This window comes from Ruditapes philippinarum, unplaced genomic scaffold, assembly GCF_026571515.1.
Source record: "Ruditapes philippinarum isolate M1 unplaced genomic scaffold, ASM2657151v2 ctg1785_1_1_1_1, whole genome shotgun sequence".
NCBI lineage: Eukaryota > Metazoa > Mollusca > Bivalvia > Venerida > Veneridae > Ruditapes > Ruditapes philippinarum.
Genome location: NW_026854096.1, coordinates 420,038 through 437,003, shown reverse-complemented (window position 1 = coordinate 437,003; position 16,966 = coordinate 420,038). Strand labels below are relative to the sequence as shown.

The 16,966-nt window shown below is 31.5% G+C and overlaps 1 protein-coding gene across 1 annotated transcript in view; it reads right to left on the bottom strand.

Annotated features, from left to right (window-relative positions):
- Positions 1–14,813, bottom strand: part of LOC132738912 (uncharacterized) — a gene marked incomplete at its 3' end in the record, with an annotated part of 51,108 nt that extends 36,295 nt beyond the window's left edge. Inside the window, 13 exon segments of the mRNA XM_060726525.1 lie at positions 86–196; positions 766–879; positions 1,178–1,291; positions 1,697–1,807; positions 2,414–2,527; positions 2,881–2,994; positions 3,640–3,845; positions 4,370–4,437; positions 4,756–4,868; positions 5,746–5,784; positions 6,225–6,367; positions 7,043–7,191; positions 14,401–14,813. Of these exon segments, the coding sequence (XP_060582508.1) occupies positions 86–196; positions 766–879; positions 1,178–1,291; positions 1,697–1,807; positions 2,414–2,527; positions 2,881–2,994; positions 3,640–3,845; positions 4,370–4,437; positions 4,756–4,868; positions 5,746–5,784; positions 6,225–6,367; positions 7,043–7,191; positions 14,401–14,442 (1,438 nt within the window).
- Positions 14,814–16,966: the final 2,153 nt, after the last annotated feature.

Genomic DNA, 16,966 nt, shown 5'->3' with positions numbered 1-16,966 from the left:
GAACTCGACAATTGACAATCTTTCTAAAACAAGGTCGTTCATAATATCAAAATAATTCTATACATCAACATAATAATAACATTACCCTCATCACAATATTGTCCCATCCAGCCATCTTCACAAAGACAAGAATAACTATTCACTTCATCAACACAGTTACCATGGCCACAGAAATTATCTTCACAATCATCAATATCTGATAAAGTAAAATTAAATATACATTGAATAAAAGCGTTTTGCATAAGGTCATCATAGAAGTTCTTAGGTGTGTCATAAGTCCTAGGACGTAAGGTCAACATAAAGACTAACTTATAGAACGTTCGAATTTTTTTAAAGTAAATTCATTTGCCTGAGATATAAAATAACATATTCTTTAATCTGCAGTGTGGTAATGTTCATCTGCATTACTGTGTTGAAGTTATAGAATAGCGAAAAGACTGTCATGTGGAAATATCATAACCTGGGGTGACATCGAGGGTCTTTTCTTACAGAAATTGATCAAGGCCATAAGACCTAGAACATTTTCTGTAGGGAAAACCCGAAGTGTGACTATCATATGCTGGTGACCCTAGTAGAATAATAACCGCCGTAACTTCGGGCAAAGTCCGCCTGAGAACGGTTTGAATTGAGCATACAAAATCTAAGTAAGTCAAGGAAGTTATGTAACATATTGAAGTATCTGTTACCCATAATTTTGCTATTCTTTGCAAACTGGTTGATTTTCAAATATTAAAATCACCACATGACAGTACACAGTACAATTACCTTCCGAACAGTCTTTTCCTGTATATCCGGGCAAACATTTACACGTGAAGCCATTGATCCCATCTTGGCAAGTACCGCCATTATGACAGGGGTTGCATTGACAAATTTCTTCATCTAAAATCAATTTTGTGTTTTATATACATTTTTTTTTTAATTTGACCTTATCAGAAATTATTACAAAAGGGCTAATTTCATCTTATTTTCAATTTTTAATAAAAGATTTTTACACACTGATAGCGTTCAAGAGTGAAACAAGAAAAAATAACCAAAAATGAAAAACAATTAATCAAGTTATTATAAACGTATACGAAATGATTGAACATTATGTATGTGACAAAATTAGAGGTGACCTTAAAATATTCATTTTATCTAAACCATTCCATAAAATACACTAAGATTTACTAAAATATACCTTGTTCGCAAGAAACTCCCGTGTAACCTGCCGTACAAGTGCAAGTAAATTTATTCACGCCGTCGTAGCACGTGCCTCCATTCTTACATGGATCTGACATGCATTCATCATAATCTGTGAATTAAAATTGGATTCAGTGATTAAATTATACTTATTATGTCTATTATTATTACTGTGAATAATTTACAGTACCGATAAGAACTAAAAAACTAAAGATTGTTTTTTTTAAATACTCTCGCGTGTAAATTTCATTAAACCTTCAATATTTTGACATGAACCCTAATTCTTAAATGTGTTTTCAGTGCTGAACTCTCTTTTGTCTGTAAGACAAGTTCACGAAGTCAAACTGTTTTGTTTTTTTAAACACAAAAAGATTGTACAATACTAGTAATACATCACAATTCCTAAACCAACGAGGTAAGATACAGTTTCATGTACCTCGACCATTGAATTCTTTCTAAAAATAGCTCGTTTAGAATATAACAATAATTCTATAAATCAACATAATAATAACATTACCCTCATCACAATATTGTCCCATCCAGCCATCTTCACATAGACAAGAATAACTATTCACTTCATCAACACAGTTACCATGGCCACAAAATTTACCTTCACACTCATCAATATCTGATGAAGTAAAAATATTCATTGAATAAAAGCGTTTTTTTTTGCTCTTTTTAATAAGGTCATCATAGAAAGTCTTTTGTGTGTCATAAGTCCTAGGACGTAAGGTCAACTTATAGACGATCTTAAGAATGTTCAAATAAACATTTTTATCTTTAGTCAGACTTAAGTTTTTAATGAATTCCATTCGCCTGAGTAAATTAAGACATAAAATAACATGTTCTGTAATCTGCAATGTAGTAATGTTTATCTACATTACTGTGTTATAGTTATAGTATAGCGACACGATTGTTATTTGGAAATATCAAAGCCTGGAGTGACATCGGGTTTTTTTCTTACAGAAAATGTTAGAGGCCATAAGACCAAAAATATTTTCTGTAAGGAAAACCCAAATAAGTTTCATGTGCCGGTGTGACTTTCAAATGTTGGTGACCCCAATAGAATAATAACCGCCGTAACTACGGGCAAAGTCCGCCCGAGAACGGTTTTAATCGAACATACAAAACTTGTTAAAGTATCTGTTATCTATAATTTTGCTATTCATTTGCAATCTGGCTGATTTTCAAATATATATTAAAATTATCGCATGACAGTACACAGTACAATTACCTTCCGAACAGTCTTTTCCTGTATATCCGGGCAAACATTTACACGTGAAGTCATTAATTCCATCTATACAAGTGCCGTTATTATAACAGGGGTTACTTTGGCAATTTTCTTGATCTAAAATAAATTTTGTGTTTTATATATAATGGAGATGAAATTTGACAATGCCAGGCAAGATTACAAAAACGACAATTTTATCTTATTTTTTTAATATTCATAAATATAAGACTGTACATGGTATGCTACACAACGATCGTACCAATGATGTTGTTCAAGAGTGAAAGGTGAAAAAATTCCAAAAATGAAATAGGATTTAACTATTAATAATGAAATTATATGCGATGATTGAACATTATGTATGTGACAAAATAGAAAACAGAAGAATGCAACAAAAGTGACCTTCAAATATTCATTTTATCTAAACGTTCAATAAAATACAATACATTTCCCATAAGATAACTAAAATATACCATCTTCACAAGTAACTCCTGTGTAACTTGCCGTACACGTGCAAGTAAATTTATTCACGCCGTCGTAGCACGTGCCTCCATTCTTACATGGATTTGACATGCATTCATCATAATCTGTGAATTAAATCTGAATTATACTTATTATGATTCTTGTTACTATGAATAATTTTAAGTACCTTTTACAAATTTAAAAAAAAAATAAAGATTGTATTTGTAAAAAACACTCGCGTCTACACTTTATGATAAACCATATTGTAATATGATTTTAAATCTCATTTTGTTTTTAGAATGACATTTTGGCTAGCTATGCTCTCGCCAATACGAGTACAATACATACAACAAACTGCATCTGTAGAAAGGAAAATTTGCTTACTTATATTTTGCTTATACGTCTTAATATAATTATAACAGACATAATGAATGTTTCTTAAATTCAAATGTAGTTTTAAACTGCTGAAGCTGTTTCGAGTGTGAAATTATTACCACATGATATATTAAATCACTGTAACTTCAACAATGACCAAGAAGCAAATGGTGGTTTAGATATCAAGAGCCAGTAAGTAACGTTTCAGAAACTGTAGTAGAACACCAACATCAAAAAAAGTCTTCAAATGTTAAAAAACATATCAATTTAACTAAGACCAAAAGACAATGTTTTTTCACTTGTTTTACTCTAGTCTCTTTTTTTCTATATTTTTCTTTTTTGCGATTTTTTCAGGGGGTGAGTTACGTCACACCAGCTGAATGAACAAATTTTACCTGAAACAACGGCATCGTCAATTTGTGAGATTTCTTTAATGAGCTTTTGGAATCTATCGACATCGACATTCAGGTTGAAGTCCGGGTCATCACCTCTTCCGTCACTGGGTCTTAGGGTTGTTCTGTCCAGACTGTCACCGTCTGCTATCATTATCTTTAGTGCTGTGATAAACAGAGATTCGAATTCGATGATGAAACTCCCTTCTCTTGAAAAGAAGAAATCGAAAATGATATTTATTCACATTATAAAAATATTTTTTATAAATGGATTGTTATAGAAAGTGCAAAAACAATCAAGTCTTTACACTATTATCAAAAATACAACTGCATGTAGTTTTTGGAAAATAGAAATCGGGAAAGAATAAATTTAATAAAGGACACTTGAAACTTGTACAAATATATCTAATAGCAAGATAATTAGATATGATAAAAGATTTAATGGAATTGCTCTATTAATTAAAAAAAAACACAACTTATAATTAGTTTGATAATTCAATCACTAACTTATATAACAGTTTGACAGCTGACGGCATATGCGACCAGTGCAGGCAAATATCAGCCGACATATTCGTGCCATCTGAGCATGGTCTGCACTGTTTGCTTTTCAGTCAGTAAATATTTTGAAATTTTCCCAATGATTTTGTGGAGATTGAAAGATGGACAAGTTCATTTAAGACATTTAGCTATGTAAGGCTTAAATGTTTATTAAAGGAATAAGGCGTGTATTTACCTCATATTTATTACAATAGTTCTGTTGTACTTGTCCGCCAGTGAACTTTCAAGTAACTTTTTATCAACCTACATTATTCAAAGAAAAACATATCAGAAATCAAATAATTAAAAATATGAATTTGAAACATGTTTTTGATGTGTGCATTATAGATATTAAAGAAATGTAAATTATTTGATCAAATTAAGTATTTAAAATAAGATTGAAATATATTGTTTTAACGCGGTAAAAAATGTTGTCAAAATATAGCATTGAACAGGTGTTAAGGGTAACTGACAATTTTATTATAAGTTCAAATTCATACTTATTTTCAATGAAATAAAGTATGGTTGGTTCTGCATTTTCTTTAGATTTATATTTGATAAAAAAGATGAATTTATACATACCATGTCAATAAACTCTAACTCTAAGGTTTTATATGCAACTGAATTTTTGTCTTCATATGTATCTGTCCAGTTCTTAGTATTTATAGTGGCTTCTCCCTTGACGGTTTTCTGGACTAGAATAAAAGAAATATCTCAAAAAACGCTTTTTGTTTTAATCATGTAAAATTGAACATATAAAAAAATATATTAATTTGTTACTTCTGAAACACAGTATTCACGTTATTATTAGAATTTAATGTTAATTTTCAAACTGCGTATTTTATGCCTTGAGTTTTACAAACATGCAATCTCATTACAATCATAATCCTATCTGTCGCTCAGTTACTCTTCGCCAGGTAGCTGATCGATGGTCTGATTTTCATGAGATTGAAAAACATGTATTTTTTCAACAAAATGACATGACTATAAAATGATTGTTTGCCCCTTTTTAACTTTATACACTTCAAAATTAAACAAGAAAACCTTAATGAGTAGAATGAAAACAAACATTAAAGAAGAAACATTGAAACTACATGACGAGTACATATTTGCTGTTTTGTATTTAATGACCAATGAAATTTGTTAAAGCATATAATAAAACATATTTACCTTGATGCTATAAAGAAGCTATAATTATTTTACAATTATTTCAGAATCACTATAAGTAAAGTATTCAATGAGGTAAGTACGAAAGACCGATGAGGACATTTCAACTTCACGAATTTCTGATTTCATATTCGTGAATTCACAATTATAACTTCCTGAATTCATTTTTTCAACATGTGGAATTCACAAATTCACGATTTTAGCGTCATGAATTCACGATTTTAACTTCATGATTTCACGATTTAAACTTCACGTATTCACGAATTCAACTTTATGAATTCACAATTACAACTTCACAAATTCGTGAAGTTGAATCGTGAAATCACGAAGTTTAATTTAACATTTTAAGAAGTTGAAATGTCAACAGCGGTCTTTCGTAGGTAAGTTCCTCTCAACATCATTTACCTATTCTTTCCATAGTTTTCGATTCTGAGAAACTTTCATCTGAAAACAAAATCATTAGAAAGAAATTTGTAATTTGACTAAATGATATAGAAAATGGCGTGGAATTGAAATATTGAACACTCATTGAATATAGTCATAATAATAAATCCTATATGATGACGAATTTTTATAAAATTGCAAATTTATATTTGTTTATAGTTGCAAAACATTTTAAGTTCATAGAAACCTCGTGCTGAAGACATGATATCCTAAACATTTTAAAACCATTTTTTCTTAATCTTCCTTATCCAATGTAAACTTCATCTAGATCAGTCTAGTTTCGAGAGGTTTTGATTATCAACATAGAATATGCACTGCTAAAATTATTACTTGTTGGAGAAGGGAGTTCCATCATCGACTTATCATATAAAAGTCCAAATTGGTTCATTACATCTGGACTTTACACAGTAGAAATGGTATACACAATAACGTGCACTAACCTGTGTCTCGGAGTAATATTACAGCAATGACAGCACCGGCGGCTGCGATGACGACAATCAGTGCCACTATGAGTACGGTTATCACTATACATGTACGTTTTGACGATGACGTATTGGAATATTTGTTGTCACCAGTCTCTGAACTATTAATAAAAAAATTGATTATTACTAAAAATAATTGTAATAATTGATGATGATGATGATGTTGATGGTGATGATGATGATGATGATGATGATGACGGGGGATACAAATTATTCCTTGAAAGCAGCGACACAGTCTACTTATAACACTTATATATACCATTTTTATGGTGGCTAATTTGGAACGCTTTTGTGCGTCGTGTTGTCGCTAGCGACATCACGACAAAGCGCTAAACGGCACGTTGTCGTACTTTCGTCTTGTCGTCCTGTCTCTAACGATGCACGCCAAACGGCGCGTTGTCTTGTGGCGTGTTGTCGCGATGTCACATTGTCGTTCGGGTCAAATCGAAGGATTGACATATAAGCCTAGCGTTAGGGCGACATCGCGACAACGCGCCGCACAACAACGCGCCGTTTGGCGTGCTTTGCTAGCGACAGGACGACAAGGCGGTCGTGCGACAAAGCGCCGTTTGGCGAGTTTAGCTAGCAACAAGACGAAAAGGCGATAACGATATAGGTTGTTTTGTCGCTATCGACAACGCAACGCGCAAACAGTACCAAATCAGCCACCATACATTTTGCATTGTTTTGGAACTTCATAAGAGTGCAGGTTTTAATAAATTACGTTTACAGATAAACTATCATTTTATCTTGAAAGATTCTTCAATTGGTCTTACCTCGGCCGAAATGTTCCAAACTGAGGATCTTCGACAGATGAACCAGTGTTTGATTTAGGGTACCTGTCACCTTGACCTTGTCTAGAATCATCAGAAACATAGGTTCCGTTGTCATAGGCACCGCCTATGTAAACTTCTTTATCTTTTGACTGAAATAAAAGCTTAAATTATATTTTTTTCTTGTTATCTTGTTTAAGTCAGAAATGAAATCGTACATTCTACTTTAGAAAAGGCAAACGTGTGTTTTGTGTTGTATTAATATATTTAGTGCAATTCAAATGCTTTTCATCTGTAAACGAAGTTGTTTCCGTCCAAAATACTAAATCACTTTATCTACAGAAATTTCCAAAATGCTTTAGAGACAAAAGAGGATTCAATTATATGTCAAATAAGTACTTATTTCGAAAATAGATACCGAAATTTCAACAACAATAAAATAAATCATTTTTCGGGCTTAATGGACATTTGGGTTCATGTTACACGTGCATTTTACTAATGGAGCACTACAGTACATATATGATTTCTTATTTCGTCAATACTGTAATCTTTTCTTTTCGTAGTTAAAAAAAATCATTTTCAAAATTGTTATAAAAGACGTTTAGTCATCAGCGCATGTACCTAAAGAAAGAAAACATGACAAGAATTTTGTTATCGAGTAAAATATTATCCATAAATTCGATAAGAATATCTACAAAGAATATTCGATAAGAATATCTACGATACGAATATCTACATTATCTGAAGAAAATGATTCTTAAAGTAAAAATCATCCTTGAAAAGCACAAGACAAATTTTATTTGCATTGGTTAAGTTGAAAATCACACTGACATTGTCTTTGTCTTATGATATGACATAAATAATATTTCTGAATGAAGATCTTAAATGCCAATCTGTACCTTAATGGGCGCGAGGAAGAACCACTGACCTTCGGAAGCTTTCTCAGAAGGTCCCTGAAAGGATTCGAACCCCCACTCATTTCTATGGGTTAAAAGCAATACATTAAAATGATGATGAAGTAATTATGAACGGAACGATACGTACACTCCAAGCCTTTACATTCTCTATTTGGATACGCTACAAAACATTGCCGATTTATTTAATGCAACTGACAAAAAACTGTGCAAAACGTATATTAAATTATATATTATGCTAATTTTCTTAAGACCAAATAACACTTCTTCAATTATACATGCTCATCATAAAATGTAAATGTTTTGACAACAAAATTCATTTGCATTTCATGCATTATTTGATATGAATGTATGTATGCAATGATTAATGCATGGAAATGAGTTACTGTCACCTTAATAAACAGGAAGTGTTAAAGTGCCATAATAATTTGCAAATTACCATTTTGATGATAGTTTGAAACATTTTCAATTTTGCAGTTTTAGGCGTTTCTTAAGGTTTCTATTTTTGACCGTTTTTAGAATTATTTTCAGAATAATACCTCTAAGTACTTATAAATATAGTCCACCTGTATAATACTAGATAGATAGATAGATTTAATTCGGCAAAGGAAGCATATACATAGTTGACAATATAACATAGGATAAAATAATAAGCATTATTAAATACTATATCACATACGAGTAAAACTATGACATGCTCACCAAAACCAAGGATAACACAAATAAAGTTTCCTTTTAAAAGGAAAGGCTTGCACAGTTGTGCCTTCATCCAAACATATTTATTTGTTTTTATTTTTGTAAAAACGAATATTTTTGTCAAAACGATTTGAAATCTATTCTCTATTGTATAAAACTAATAAAGAAAATAATCAATCGTAAAAATACTAACGTGAAGATCTATCATACTGAAAGGAAACAAGTGTGCACATTTCATTTAATTAATAAGCATGTTCCCAGATACGATGCGCTATCTATAAATAAACACGTGGTAAGGTTAATGATATGCATGGGCTATTTTTAGATTACCTCGATCATGCACTGTGTGATTTGGACCACCCTTTGAAGACGGAATACTACTACAGTCAACATCCTCTATTGTGTAAAACTAATACAGACAAAAAACAATGATAAAAGAAACTAACTTTTGCGTCTTGAAAAAGAATTGAAACGGAACAATTTCGTTTATAATTTATTACGGTTTAAATCAATAAATCAAGTAAAAATACGAATCCTATTTATATAAACAAACTGGGATTACCGAAGTAACTAAAATAGCTTAGATTTCCGTAATATTACTTCGTCTGATTCCGCAGTATGACGGAATCGCCTGAATTGTCACGATTGCAATCGGAAGTACATCGGCTATTATCATTAATCCGAAGAGTGACGGAAAAGGCCGAAAAGTTGCGATTGGCACGATTTCAGCTGGTTTCCCGTTCAATCATGCACTTATAAATGTAAGCAGAAAACCACCTAACCGGAACAGGTTTTCCAAATGAAATGGCTTGCAGCCGCAAGCCAAAAAGGGCAAAAAAGCTCTTATTTCCATTGTGGTCCTTTGTATTAGCGGCATGACATAGAGAGGCAAACCTTAATATAATCATGTTTAAAAATACTAATAAATCATAAAAATGTATATCACAGTCAAATCTTGAGTTAATGATACTCCTGTTTACAGCTAGGATTTAAAACACATTACTAAAATTGTAATAAGATAAATGGCAGACAATTTAAAATCCAGAGCCGAAACATGTAAAAACATGTTTAAAAAATTTTTTTAAATACTGTTCATAAGATGACTTTTGATGGCAACCTTAAAACTTAGTAACCTGTTGATCTCCGTTAACTTTACAGGTAAATCATTCCATAATTTAATACCAGAGAAAGCAAATGATTTAGAACCCTGGCCTTTGACCTTAGGTAGACAATATCCACCCTTTTGACTAAGTCTTGTACTATAATTATGAATGGAATCTTGTGAAATAAAGTGTTCAGACATGTAATCCGGAGATAGGCCATTTTTTATCTTAAAAACATGACACAACATTATCTGTTCAACTCTTTTGTGGACCGGTAACCAGTTAAGGGACTTAAAGTGGGATGGGTCAATGTGGGCTCTAGAGTCCAAGTCAAGTACAAATCTCATTATTTTGTTTTGACAAGTTTGTAACTTATTTTTTAAAGACTGTGTCAAGCTATTATACCAAACAGAGCATGCGTAATCATAGTGACACTGAATAAGAGACATAACCAGAAGTTTCTTGGTATGCTGAGTAAGGAACTCTTTCTTGCGGTAAAGAAATTTTAACCGAGAGTTGGCCTTCTTAAGAACAGACTCGGCCATGGCGCAAAATGACAGATTTTGGTCTATAGTAATCCCAAGATACTTGATAGATGAAGTTGATTCAATGGATGTACCAGAACAGGTTATATGCAGGTTAGATTGTGACCTAAGTTTTTGCCTGGACCCAAATAAAATTGACTCGGTTTTACCCAAATGCAATGACAACATATTGTCCACTAACCATTGGCTGACCAATTCCATATCATCTGTCAATGCCTTTTCAACAACAGATAAACTTTTACCAGATACAAGGATACCAGAATCATCAGCATACAAAAGCAATTTATTTTTGACCACAGCTGACATATCATTTACATAAATTAAAAAGAGAAGGGGTCCAAGGATTGAGCCCTGAGGAACACCACATGTTATTTTGGAATTGGAAGAATAAGTACCAGAGACATCTACAAGCTGCTGTCTATCTGATAAATATGATTTGAACCAATTTAGGACGTCAATACTAAGACCTGATGCTTGCAGTTTCATTAAAAGAATGGAATGGTCGACTGTGTCAAACGCTTTCTGCAAATCCAGCAGCACCATACCAACAACATTACCTTTATCATTTTCATACCTGATAAAGTCTGTAAGGTGAATCAGACAAGTATCAGTAGAGAAGCCACTCCTGAAACCTGATTGAAATTTATACAGCAGATCTTTATCCTTAAAATAAGCTTCAACCTGGTCATAAACCACCTTTTCAAGGATTTTAGATACAACATTTAAAATGGACACAGGCCGGTAATTACCAACAGACAATTTGTCGTTCTTTTTATAGAGGGGAACAACTCTTGCAGATTTAAGATCATCAGGGACTTGACCTTGGATAAGGGATAAGTTTATGATATGAGCTAATGGACTAGCAATAACTGGGGATCCATCTCTGATAAAACGTGAGGGTATACCATCTAAGCCAGTAGCTTTTTTGACACCTAATGAAGTTAAGTATTTAAGAACTTTACTTTCAGAAACAATGGAAAAAGAAAAACTGTTTGCAAAAACACCCTTGTTTGCATAAAAAGTATTAACAAAATTCGTACCAAATTTATGCATACTTTCTGGTAACTTTTCAAAAAGTTTACATGCAACTGTTGTATAAAATTTGTTAAATGATTCAGCAATAAGTTTCTTTTCAAAACACACATTATCATCAATATTTAAACAAATATTTGAACTGGTTGAAGATGAACCCTTCTTGGAAGGCAAACCAAGATTTTTAACAGTTTTCCATAAAGAGGTTGAGTCATTTTTGTTCTCATCCAGTGTATTAGTAAAATATTCCTTTTTTGCTTTGGCAACAAGATACTGAACTTTGTTCTTGAGAGACTTAAATGAATCATAATTATCACAGTTTCTATCACATTTATATTTATTAAAAGCTTTATCCCTTTCATTAATTACACTAAGAATGTCTGAGTCAATCCATGGTTCTGTTCTAATAGTACAAATAAATGTTTCAAATTTTTTTGGTTTCATTTAGTTTAAAATTCTAACAATGCATTTGAACATGATACTAAGAGTAAATATTGGGTTTAAATTCTTTCTTATATGCAACGAATGTAGTATACAGGTTAACCGGGTGAAACTTTGAAACACGCAATAAACTGAATCAATTTGATACAATGTTAATGAAATAATGCATGTAAAATTATATTACTTCATTAAAAGTGTGGCAAAATTTCCACCCCGAAAGTTGTCCCTCTTAAATACGTGTATGCTTCGAAAGCACGAACAATATATTTTTTGATTAGTTTAGTGTATATTTGAATTTAAATGACTCAAAAAATGTAAACTTGAAAGTTCAAAGTTAAAGTTTGTTTACTCACATTTTCTAAAACTGATCATTTCGTTCGTGTCATTTTGAAATACATGTTGATAGAAGTAACACTACATTTGTATAATATTTGAGGGCAACTGTATTTCGATATATATGCACAAGTATAAACGGCTTTTTTGTTAGACATTCGATATAAATAATTAGTTATTTGTAATTACATGGCATGCCCACCTGCTTATTAACAAAATTGATAACAATTAACTTGCTGAATTTATGTCATTGGTTGAAACCCTGCTTTGAATGTGTAACAGTCTATTCAAAGTTAAAGGTTTGTTTTGGGGCTTTTTTTAAATAAAAAAAAAAATATAAATTGAGCTGCCAACGGCTGTCTCCTCATTACTAGTGACAAAGGTTAATCACTCCCGGTTCAAACAATAGAAGAGATAATTTTTAATTATATAATTGCATAGAACTTTAATTCGCCGGGTTATTTTTACGTGAAAACCGCTTTACTATACTTTGTATATCAGTTTTATGCAACAATAAGTATAACAACAAATACTATAGAAAACTGAACATGACACATAATAGTAAAACGCATTTGATGTAACAAAATATTTTCATTTGTGATAACAAGGGCTATCTATTATTAAAATTCATTCAATCACGAAGACCTTCCCGAAATATGAGCATTTGATTGATGCGCTCTGTTTGTCCATCACTCTTTGGACAAAAATGGGTTAAATATACATGTTATATATATAATGAAAATAACACAAGATTATATAAAATTCTTATATGTACACAAGCAAACAAGGACACCGAAAAATAAAATATCGTAATAATGTAAAATTAGATGGATGAAGCTTTTTACTTTTTCATCTACTTTATTGCCTAACTGTCAATGGAATTGAGAGATATAGTTCACTTTCTCTAATACCCAGTTTAATATGTCCTTATGGCCTGGTCAATATTCTGACAGTACATGTATTTATGTTCAAAAACAGTCAACAATTTAGATTTTGCTTTGAATTACTATTATACCATGTGTACACCGACTGTGTGAATAACAAAAGAATTTATTTGACCGACCATTTAGTGTGAAATGCGTGTACAAAACAATCAATAAAATGTCCATCTAAATGGACATATAAATCTAAACTAACATATAAGTGAGGATTCAACCTAAAGTGTATGATTTTCATTATTTTAAAATATATATTGATAAATAAGAAGTTTCTAAGACATTTTAGGATGACATTTATACTTTACTGAATTGCTGTAGTCCATCACAAAGAGATTTTAAGAAAAACTGTATCATCAGATTTCAATAAATTTAACAACATTCAACTAAAGATTTAATTCGTTTTAACCATTTCTGAAACCGGAAGTTATTTTTGTTTGCCACAAGCATAGAGGCAGGTCAGTCCGCATGTCCGCGTAGTTTGACCAGTCTCCATCTTGTTACTTAAATTTCATTTCAATATCCCCTAATTTAATATTCTAACACGACATCCGTGGTCAATTCCTACACGCATGAAAACTCCAAACAAATGTAAAATAGCCGTTAAACGCCGATGAAACCGATATTATTTCTAAAATTGACAGTCGCAAAAGAAATGGAAGCTGGACAAGTGCATTTTGGGTTATACATAAGCGACGCTCTGGTTTCGCTCGTACCACAGGATTCATTGGACAGCCGAGCATTACTTGCGTATATGCATTATTTCTATTATTTTTATTTATTATTATTATTATTATTATTATTATTATTATTATTATTATTATTATTATTATTATTATTAATATTATTATTATTATTATTATTATTATAACAACTAATGAATTATATAGCTTTTAACTGCATATATAATCGGATTCATTTTTAACGAAACGTTTGGGCATTTAAAGAATGCATACATAGTACAATAGGCATGTATGTAATATATACATGTATGCGTGCAATATTCATGTATATACATTGATGGGGTAAACATGTTTTGTACTTAAGAATGTAATGATCAATGTACTACTGTTTTCAACTAAGAAATCACAAATAACAATCAATTCAATATCAAAATAACTAAGCTTTTTTGACAACTTAACTTTACTTTTTAACTGTATATATTAACACACAAAACAAAACGACAAAAATTGTAAATTAAACAGTCAAGACAGCCCACTTTCAATGACACTGCTTTATCACTACAAGAATATTTCATCACAAACTACGAACTGATTTACAATTAAGTGAAATGAACAACATTAAACTATACGACAATGTCATTCAATGTGTAAAAAACGAAAAAAAGGTAATAATATTTACCCGTTTCGGATGATCAAGACTGTATCCCTTCTTTTTGTCCATTTTTTGTTTTTGTCCCTGCTATCCGATTTCTGTTAACATTTTACTATCATTACATATACTAATTCAAACTTGTCAAAAACGTCTTATAAATACAGAATGAGTTATGTTATGATCCATAATTATGCAACTTTTAGTGTTCGTTAACTAAAGTGAAAAAGAATTTCTACCCGACGAACTTATACGTTAAGTAATACTATCTTTTTAAAGTTTAACTACAGTGACATTGCATCTACATGAACTGACAAATGCAGAAACTGTTTTAATAGCTTTATGTATAAAGAATAACTTGTGCACAATAATTCTTTATCTAAAATTAATTATTACTGCTAAATTTACAAGATAATTCGAAATTAACGTCCTTTAAATATGGAATTTAACTTGTATGTTTAAATTTTTGCACTATGTTTATAAGGGCAGTGGAGCGTAAATAAAGGTACAATACACGTTTTTGTATAGTTAATTGGACTGTGCCTAAAAATAGAGGGCATGTTAATCTTTGAATGCAATATAATAAAATCCAATTTTATATGATAAAATTTGTTAATTAGCTAACAAATCCGTTCAAATATGAATCATTACTGTAATATGATATGTGTATAGAATTTGACAGTAAAAATAGACATAAATTGTTCTTTATATAGACTACGATGTCGTACAAAATGAAAAAAATCATCAAATTTTCCTGATAAAACTTGATAAAGACGCAGAAATTTCTTTTAAAACGTGATAGAAAAAAACAATTCAAAAATATTTCAAAAGTCGTTTCCAGGGGCTCTGTAAAATACGATTATGGGGTATATACGTCTAACGTTTCTTTAACGTTTGAATATAAATTTTCCTATATCCCATCACACGAATCTACCCAAGTGACCAGTGCTGATTTAGATCAGCCGAAACACGAATGGATATACCCAAAAGTCCATGCGTAGTTATGAGTTAAGAAATATTAAAGCACCATACCTTCATTCGTATTTTTGAAGTTGTTTTTTTTTAAATATATTAAAAAGTAAAACTATTATCAACAGAGCAAAGAAAGTAATTTACACATTGCAAACAGCACTTTTAAACTAGGAGAATTACAAAAATAGATCAGATTATGCAAAAATTGTCCTATATTTTGCGTTAGTCATGCAGTGAGAAATACTGCAAAATTAGTCAGGAATTGCATAATTCATGTAAATTACATCTTTAATTTTGAATATTTTGTACTTTTTTTAAAGGTCTTAGTACATTTATATCAAGTTTGATTTTCTTGAAATAATTTGGCTCATATGTAGGCATGCATTTTAAGCCGTAACGTACGTTTTTATCAAGGTTGTTTTTCTTGAAACATTGTCCCTCATCTCGAGGCATGCAGCTTTAATAAAAGGAAATAACCTCAAAAACCAAGAAACATAAATTGTTTATTTCTTCTTATAACAACATCACAATGATGTAATAGATAATTTATAACTTTGTTGGGGTACCTGTGTATCTGAAAGCAAACAAACAAATTTATATAGATGTGAATTATTCATTCAGATTAAAGCAGAACTGTTAGGAAACTCAATATGCCTTTAAACCACAGTTTGTTTAGTGTTAAAGACAAGCTGAACATATTTTACATACTTTAATTGCAATTTTATGTTCCATCACGCGCTAGATATACGAAAACATCAAAATTTGTGTGAGTTACATCCAATAGTGTGCATGACGATGCATATTTAACGAGGAATGGCTGAAATATAATGTCATACATTAGAACTGAAGTGCATGATATGAACACGTGATATGAACACATGATATGAACACGTGCATGATATGAAATTAAGTACACGTACATGATATGAACTTATCGAAGTACACGTGCATGATATGAACTTAAGTACACGTGCATGATATGACCTGAAGTACACGTTGATGATATGAACTTAAGTACACGTGCATTATATGACCTGATGTACACGTTCATGATATGAAGTACACATGCATGATATGAACTTAAGTACACGTGCATGATATGAACTTAAGTACACGTACATGATATGAACTGAAGTACACGTGCATTATATGAACTTAAGTACACGTCCAGGATATGAACTGAAGTACACGTGCATGATATGATTTGACGTACACGTGCATGGTATGAACGGGAAAAACACGCGTGTATAAAAATGACATCCCATATATTCAGGCACCCAATCGAATACAATGTATTTTATTCTTTTCTAAAAGCTAACAATGTAAGCAGGCCATAATTCAGGAAGGCTGGATACATGTTTGCTTGTCACCCCTACCACCGCCATCATGTCGCACTATTGCCGCTAAATGGTGCAACCGTCGCCGATGTCTCCAATCTCCTACGCAGTGATCACCCATTATCAGTACAGTGATCTCTGCCATCACAAACATTTTTTATCAATATTTTGATATTTATACAGCACCACAAAGTAGAGTTGTGAAACAATGATTGTATAATTTGAAAACAACTGTTTTCTTGAGAAAAAAAATACATTAATGATTAGAGATAATGAGGATAAAAAAG